Source organism: Zingiber officinale, chromosome 4A (genome assembly GCF_018446385.1).
Source record: "Zingiber officinale cultivar Zhangliang chromosome 4A, Zo_v1.1, whole genome shotgun sequence".
Classification (NCBI taxonomy): domain Eukaryota; kingdom Viridiplantae; phylum Streptophyta; class Magnoliopsida; order Zingiberales; family Zingiberaceae; genus Zingiber; species Zingiber officinale.
Window position 1 is genome coordinate 157,160,291 of NC_055992.1, and position 8,497 is coordinate 157,168,787.

At 43.6% G+C, this 8,497-nt stretch overlaps 2 protein-coding genes across 3 annotated transcripts; both read right to left on the reverse strand.

The window, feature by feature from the left end:
• Positions 1-1,999: 1,999 nt before the first annotated feature.
• Positions 2,000-3,460, reverse strand: LOC121972967 (protein PSK SIMULATOR 1-like). Its single transcript, XM_042524575.1, has one exon. The coding sequence runs from the start codon at positions 3,458-3,460 to the stop codon at positions 2,000-2,002; it is 1,461 nt and encodes a 486-aa protein (XP_042380509.1).
• Positions 3,461-3,949: 489 nt separating this feature from the next.
• Positions 3,950-4,980, reverse strand: LOC121973836 (RAB6-interacting golgin-like). 2 transcript variants are annotated; one of them, XM_042525181.1, is made up of 4 exons: positions 4,556-4,967; positions 4,375-4,485; positions 4,206-4,286; positions 3,950-4,101 (listed from the first exon to the last, which is right to left on the reverse strand). In XM_042525181.1, the coding sequence occupies exons 1-4, from the start codon at positions 4,811-4,813 to the stop codon at positions 4,027-4,029; spliced, it is 525 nt and encodes a 174-aa protein (XP_042381115.1). In that variant the 5' UTR covers positions 4,814-4,967; the 3' UTR covers positions 3,950-4,026. The 2 variants fall into 2 exon arrangements, with proteins under 2 accessions (XP_042381115.1, XP_042381116.1); XM_042525182.1 differs by having other exon boundaries at positions 4,041-4,101; positions 4,206-4,279; positions 4,556-4,980.
• Positions 4,981-8,497: the final 3,517 nt, after the last annotated feature.

Sequence of the window (8,497 nt, forward strand, 5' to 3'; positions counted from 1 at the left end):
GGTCAACCTTGACCTGAGGGATATTGCACCAACACAAAGGAGAAGGAAAAGGAGAGGTCGCGTGAGGAGCTGGCTGCAGAAGCCCAAAAAAACGAAGCCCCCCTCTTCACAAGCACCCCCTCTCCTTAAAGTCCTAATAGTGAAAAGACCTCAATGCCCTCCTTCTTCCCCATATTTCCACTGGGGGCCTTCTGATATCCGTATCATCAGGCATGCTAGCTTTATTGGTCATTCTCCCACCCTCCAATATACAGTTGGCCAGGTAAAAAAGGTGACTAATCATAGAGCTCGATATCCTTAGCCTCACTAAGCATGCCAGGAAATTTTTAGAAACCCAATCGAAATAATTGGTCGGGTCTTTTAAGGGCTCAGTTCCCTACTCTCCAGAAGCAAGGATCCCTCCACATGATCAGACAATCATAGAACCGTCCGGACCTAAGATACTTATTTCTCTACTATTTCACTCATCTTAAGCATCCCACCACATATACGCGGGTTGTCTTTATGCGGTCTTAAAGACAGTGCGTTCTTACAGAAAGTAGTGGCTCCATTATTCATTGATCTACCGCTCGATTAGGTGGTTGATCGGCTAAACTCCCGATCAAAAAGCATCCAGGGAACAACACTGTCAAAGATTTTCAACAACCTGTCAGAGAATAACAACTGTCTGTCAGAAAATATTCCTCTATGATAATATAAGTCTTCCATAGAACCTTCCTCGAAGGTGATTATGCTTTTTCACAGCCGACACATTATGATGGTATATTCCGTCAACTATTTCATTAATGATGTTAGTTATAAAAAGGGTGCACACGGGTAATAGAGATTCCTCGAACTACAACTACATGCCCTCCAGAGAGTATATATTCTGTTACCCGACAATTGACACTCAACATTCTCTATCATCTCATACTTACAGAGATTATAAGGGTAATATATAAATAGGGGATCTTCTCCGATAGAAGGTACACAAAAAATACTCTTCATTACACTTACACAAACTCTACTACTCAACTGTTGTTCTACTTTTCGCTCGGGCAATTCATTGATTTGAGCGTCGAAGGACCTTCGAAAGGGACCCCTTCCCTGATCATTATCCCTGACATTCTATTGGCTCGTTCAAGTCTATGTAGGGAGCTTATCACACCATCTCATAGTTTTTTTATTCAATCCGAAGGTCTTCGCACAGTCAACATTATGACCACCTACCCAATGCATCATCTTCGGCTTTCAGACAAGAACACCACATGATAAAGGTATTATTAGTTTCTAAGCTTAAGTTTTAGTATGGGTAATCATAAATACATTAGGAGATTAACTAGTCACATTTCCAATATGACTATGCTAATTAAATTATAAATTAAAAAAGGGTATTTCATGAAGAAATTAAAGGAACATAATAAAGTTCCTTTACTTGGCACACTCTTCCTTATGTCGAATGATACATTACTAAGGATAAGGGAGACAAGTTATGTAGAGGAGTTGGGATACGGAAGGGAATCCACTAGATCTATCTGTTAAAGATTAAGGTTATACGAGTGCTTAGGATTAAATTACGAGTATTTGAGGACTTATCTATGATTGTGAGGGAGTAGATGAACTGTTCCTACCCATTAAACCTTCAAAAGAAAAAGGTTTGTTGACGATGCTCGTTTGTCACAAGAAAATGGCGATGACACAAGGAAGGAAAGAGAGAATCGAGATTAAGTCACTAATGGAAATGCAATAAAAATTTATGCTTACTATGTGTTTTGTTGCCATGAGACAATATTCTATTGCACAAGTGACCAATGAAGAACAGGGCAGTCAATTTTTCCTCACTGTTTAGCTCACACACTCACTGAGAACTCACCTTCACCCAATTGAAAAGTCCCAAACTTATCTCCTTTTGCCACACAACATGTATTAATCAATTATATATCATCTCAAAAATTGATATGCAATTAAAAAAAAAAGTGTTCTTGTAAGTTCCATTAGCCTCACCTTATCGACGTTTTATTTATGAACAATCAAGAAGGGGCAGGCGGTCATCTTGTTTTCCGGCGATCTTGAAGCTTGATTTCTTCCGTCGGCGCGAGCACACTGCCACAGCTCTCTCGTTGACTTCCCTTCCGTATCTCCACAAGAAGTCCAAGCCGACGAGCAGCTCGACGATGGCTTCCTCCGTCTTCCTCTGGTTCGCGAAGTAGAGCGTCTGTACCAGGTAGACATTGTAGCTGGGGACCAAGCTCTCTTTCTCGAAGTTCCGCTCCTGGTGCCATTTGACGGTGTTTTTCGCCAGCGGCGCCAGCCACTCTAGTGTCCTGTCCATCGCTGCCCTCCGCTCCGCCGCCATGTCCGGATCGAGCGGAGTCGGGGATTTAGCTTTTGGCTTTAGGCTGACTCGCAGCGAGGTTTTCATGCTCGAGGTCAGCATGCTGTAGAGCTCGTCTCTCTCGTAGGGGTCGATCAGACATGGCGACGCAGCGTGCTTCTGGATCGCGAGGATGACGCGGGCGAAATGCGGTGCGAGGGCCGCGGCGCCGACGGTTGCCGGAGGAGCATTTGGCAGCCCGAGCCTCGGCTCCAATGTCGACGAGAGGATTTTGATGCTCCAGGGGGGAGGAAGCGAGCTCCCTCTGCCGGGAACGGGGAAACACTGGCCGGCGAAGACCTGATCCGCCGTTGCAACCGGCGAGCGTAATGAAACTGGAAGGCCGGAGGTAGAGGATTCCTCTGCTTCCAGCTGGCCGCTGAACGCGTGCCTGATCCGGCTGACGATGGAGAACAGAGAGCGGCACAGCAAGCGAGTGACGTAGTCGAAGGTACGAACCCAAAGCGAGTCGTCGCGAAGGAGCTTCACCTGCTGCTTCTGCCACAGGACTTTGTTCTTGAGTTCGGCGACGGCTCCGGGGTGGAGGCGGCGGCAGGCGTCGGGGTTGGCCACCGTCAGCCGCAGATTCTGCTTCAGTTCCGACATGGTCTGGAGCTCCCGGTGCAGGCAGACGCCGACCAACACGAACCGCTCCATCTTCTTCACCTTGCGCTCCATCTTCCGCCCGGCGTACTCGAAGCCGAAAGGGTCGGCGCCGTTCTTTACGAGATCGGCATACGCGGCGTCGAAGCCCTGGAGCAGGGGGTCGGTGCAGCGCCGGGAGAGGCGGGAGACGGCGCCGACTAGGAACGCGAGCGCGTCGGTGATCTCCGTAAGGACGAGCGAAACGAGCACGTCGTCCTGGTGGGAGACGAGGCGGCGGACGCCCTCCTGGCGGAGGGAGACATTGCGGAGGCAGGCGAGGCGGCCGTCCTCTAGGGCGCGCCAGAGTTGAGCGGCCTTCGACATGAGGACGGAGACCTCGAAGGCGAGAATCCCGACGGCGTTAGGCTTCTCCCTCCCGCCGGCGTAGCCCTTCCGCGGCCGGCGACCTCGCGCGAGGCGCCCCACCTGTCCCAGCAGCGACTCCGGCCTCCCCTTCCTCATGCACAAATCACTCGACCGATCGAGCAGAGGAGGCAAGCAGCGAGCAAAAGGCCCGACTATAAAGAATCGATCGAATCATTCGCCATGAGAACCAGCCGTCTTCTCTCGCTCGTATCGCTCGCAATAATCTAGAAACGGCCACGTGGTCGGGCGGCTCTGCCTGTGGCCAGATTCGTGCATGATCCAACAAACGCGATCTATGCAAGATTTTGTTTTCCCCGGGCCAACCAAATCGAAGCATAGATAGGTCCATAAACAATTGGCGAATATTCTCGGCATCTCGGTGCGGAGCAGGACGGACGGAGCTTGGTCCTTTCCGCAGAAGCAAGAGATGGAACGACGATGACGTCTCGCGTCGCGCCAATTCCGTTGCGCTTTGCTCGCGTCGCGTGCACGATCATGACGCGACTTCACGTCACCGATCGAGACTAGGGATGCCACGTGATATTTGTTCAATTATTCTTATAATCTTCTTTTGATACAAACTCGCCCATGAAACCACACAATCCAATCAATTGAAAAAAGAAACTCACTTCCAATCCATTAACGATACAATTGTCATAGATTTATCGAATAGAGTCGATTGTCTTGCTCAACTCCTCCAGCTTCTTCATCCTCAGTCTTTCACTCTCGCTGACCAACTACATTGCCATCAAGAGATTCAATCAGAGCTCACTCAGCTCCATGTTGGAAACAAAAAGGAAGTGTTAAAAGTTGAAATACAGGTTATCGATGAATTGTTCACCTCCATTAGTTTGTCGACTAGTTGCGCCTTCTCCCTGTTCTTGTCGCCGAATGCTTCGCGAGCTTGCATGTATTCTTTCTCCTTAATCCATGAGGTAATTAATATATGAAAAATGGCTACAACAGAAAGATGGAATTGATAGCAAATAAGAATTGGAATAATTCTGAACCTTCTTGAGGCAATTCTGGCTCAGAAGCTTCAGCTCACGGTTCACCATGTCGATCTTCTTGCGCATAGCTGACACTTGCTTCCTTGTTGGATCAAGCATTGCTTCGAGTTCCTGATGAAGAACAAGAGAAATGCTCATGGTCCAGAAATTTTATGTTACTTGTTGTAAAATATGCACTTACTTTTCTGATCACGGCCAGCCTTTTGCTCTCCTCCTCAACTCTGCCCAATTTCGCAAATACCCTCTCTTTGATCTCCATCTTCTTCCTCTCGATCTGCTCTTCCTTAGCTCGGAAAGTGGAGAGAGTTGTTCTGGATGAAAAGGCCTCGTCCTCATCTTCCCTCTCTTCATCTGATGTGCCATCTCTCTGGCTGTGTGTAGAACCCCTGATCCATAAACTCTGCTGCTGCTGCTGCTGCTGCTGAATTGGAGTTTGCATGGCTCACTTAATAGCCCTTGCCTCCTATCTTCTCCTCCTCTTTATATACACTGTTCTTCCTCATACAACTGGTTCTTAAAGCAATCCAAAGAACTGACAAGCCTCTACCTAATCACAAGTGTTCCAAATTCTTTCTTACTTGAAATCTTCTCATCCTTTAACAAAGTCTTGGTACAAATTAATCAATTTCAGTAGTGATTAAACGCCTTACAGTGAAGGGAATGAATGATGGTGTCAAAGTGTCTTGTGGAAGGAAATGAAAGGCTTGAGTGGAGTAGAATCTAAGTCTCTGTTGCCTGAGAACAAAACCGTAGAGGCCACGGGAAGCTGCAATCTGATCAGCTACCTAACAGATCTCGACACAGCTCCATAATTCCACTAGTGTACTACTCAAGTCTTTCAATTGTATCAAGCTTTACATCTTACTTGGGTTTTAAGAGAACAAACGACCTCACATAGATCGTTCATCTTTGTCTAATCGAGGACATAGATTCTGTTGGACAATCTGTTACAGGAGATATTAGGAAAATTATAGAATTAAAATTATGGAAAATTAATTCTAACTTATGTATTGAAATAATCTGAGCGGATAATCTCAGACTGCCAACGGGACTAATTTTGCCAAGCTCCTGATGGTCCGAGTTGCAGAGTTGATGTGGTGCATTGCAGAATAAGAAATCGATTACCAAATCGGGAAAAAAAATCGTTGACTAAGATACCGATGCTTGCGTTCAACACAGTTTCCTTGAAACAGATTCATCCCACCTCCGGCTGTCTTTCGAGGTTTTCTCAGGTCGTCTATTTCCCATGATACAACGATAAAATTACGTACGCAATCAAGCACTGGTTGTTCATGGTGAACTGAGAATGCACCCGAGTACTCGGATGCAGCCGAACGGATGCACAACTGAGAGAGTTTTGTGGGAGAACACAGGTGGACAGAGGTTCACTTCCTGCTCTTCCTCTCACTTTCTCTTTCGCCTATCTTCCGCTACTCTATATCCTTTGCTCAAGATCCAACCTCCTTATATAGGAGCTCTCACCTTGCCTGCAATGAATGACCAAATTATGGTCATTTAATGTTAAGTTTAATGTCGTCATTAATGAGTTTAATGTCTTCATTAATGTTAAGACGTTACGGAATCATTATTAATGGGTTTAATATCGTCATTAATACTAAAACGTTACGAAACCACCATTAATGAGTTTAATGTCACCATTAATGTCGAGATGTTACGAAATCGTCATTAATTTCATATAAATACTTCCGTTACCCTCTTGAGTAGTAACAAAAAGAAATTCAGGTGGCAAAATATTAGTTTATTTACTTGAGCAAATTTTGCCTTGACCGGTCCGGCATTCGAGGTGCACAGGTTATGATCGCACATGCGTCAACCTTGGTTTAGTACAATCTAGGCCCTGAATTTGCACTCACCTCTACATACCCACGCATGAGAGAGTCTCTCCCCATGCATATGTTTACAATATCAATGCATGTGTCATAATTTAAACCAATAATAAAGCCAAGAGACTTCTAATGTGAGACTAACAACTCATGCACAATAGAGCCTCTTCATCTCCACCTTTTTATTCCATTCATATTTCCAATAATCCCCCACATGAATGGAATACATGGTATGTGATAGCATTCAACAGTTGAGTCAAGTATAGGATAGGTAGGTTTTACTCTTTGAGCACTCTCTTGTGAAGTTCTGCTTGCTTACTGGCTGCCAGTAGACATGATGTCTTTAAATTGTTCTACTGTTTGTGTAAGTATTGACAAATTTCATCCAAGACTCTCCCTAATACAACTCAGTTCTCATGAGTGTGTTCGTTCTTGACCATGAATACACCTAGTTTTGTGAGAAACTCTAAGAATTGTGCCTCCAATTATTTTCAAAGCGACCCTACTTCATTCTCACATAGGTGATCCCTCGAGAGTAACCATTTACTCTTCTTGATCATTAAAAGTCCATTGGCTTAGCCTAGTCCGATCACTGTTTTATTGAGTTATCTCCCACAATGTGTCTAGTCAGTACAAATTAGTTGTCCCTTTGAACCTAATTCTTGGGATCTCTAGTCAGTATAGGTTCAGTGCCTTCTACACTGATCACTGACAATGACATCAAACTCATTCGTCATGATGAGCTTACAACTAACTCTTGATTTAACCCTTTGGTTAGCAGATCCGCTAGGTTATCCTTTGATTCACATAGTCAATAGTGATAACTCCCGTTGAGAGTAGGTGTCTAATGGTATTATGCCTACAACGTATATGTCTAGACTTACTATTATATAGATGGCTCTGTGCCCGACCAATTGCTGATTGACTATCAAAATGTATACAAATTGTCGGCACAGGTTTCGGCTATCTTGAAATATCTTCTAAGAATTGTCATAGTCATTCATCCAATTCACCACATTTGTCAAGAGCTACAAACTCAGATTCTATCATGAATTTGGTTATTACCGTTTGCTTAGAAGATTTTCAGGAAATGGTTGCACCTCCCAGAGTGAATACATATCCGCTCATAGACTTAAGAGTATTTTATGTCAGATATCCAACTCGCATCATTGTATCTTTTGATCATAGCAGGATATCTCGTATAGTGCAGTTTATATTCATGAGTATACCTCAAGTACCTCGATACTCTTGTTATCCCTTTCCAGTGCTCAACACCAGGATTACTCGTGTATCTACTCAGTTTACTTACTGCGTAGGTCAAGTCTAGTCGTGTACAACTCATCAGGTACATTAGACTTCCAATCACTTGAGAGTACTCTATCTGAAAGATACTTTCACCTCGATTTTCGATATATGTTGACTCGTATCTATCGACGTTCGTGCCAATACAGTATCACTCTTGGTGAATTTTTCAAAAAAAATTTCGACGTAATAGGACTAACTAAGAATAAGTTTTTCTATCATTCTAAGAATTTTGATTCCTAGAATTACATCAGTTAAACCTATGTCTTTCATGTCAAATCTTGAGTTCAACACATCTTTAGTGGATTTGATTATCTTATCATTACTTCTAATGATAAGTATGTCATCTACATATAGGTACAAGATGACATAGTCATTCTCTATGGCTTTCATGTAGATATATTTATACACTCATTGATCTTGAATCCACACATTCCTTTATGACATTATCAAATTTCTTATGTCACTATTTTGATGTTTGTTTCAAGTCATATAATGACTTTACCAATCTACAAACCTTGTGTTTTCTCTCCTAACACATAAAACCCTTAAAGTTACTCCATGTAAATTTTCTCTTCTAAATCCCCGTTTATAAAAGTTATTTTTACATTCATCTGATGTATTTTGTGATTCTATAGAGTGGCTATAGCCAACAATACTCTAATGGAAGTTATTCTCGACACCGAAAAATACGTATTAAAGTAATCAATGTCTTCTTGTTGTTGGTATCCTTTGATTACCAATCTGACCTTATACTTATCAATTGTGTCATTTGACTTCATTTTCTTCTTGAAGATCCACTTACAACCTAGTGGTTTACTTCCCGGAGGAAGATCCACGGGTTCTTAGATGCAATTGCCTCTCTCCAGTGAGGTCTGTCAGAAGAGCTTACGGCTTCAGAGTAACTTCGGGGGTCACTTTCTAACATGAAAGTGATCAAATCTAATCCATAAGATTTTTCCACCCGAGCTCTTTTG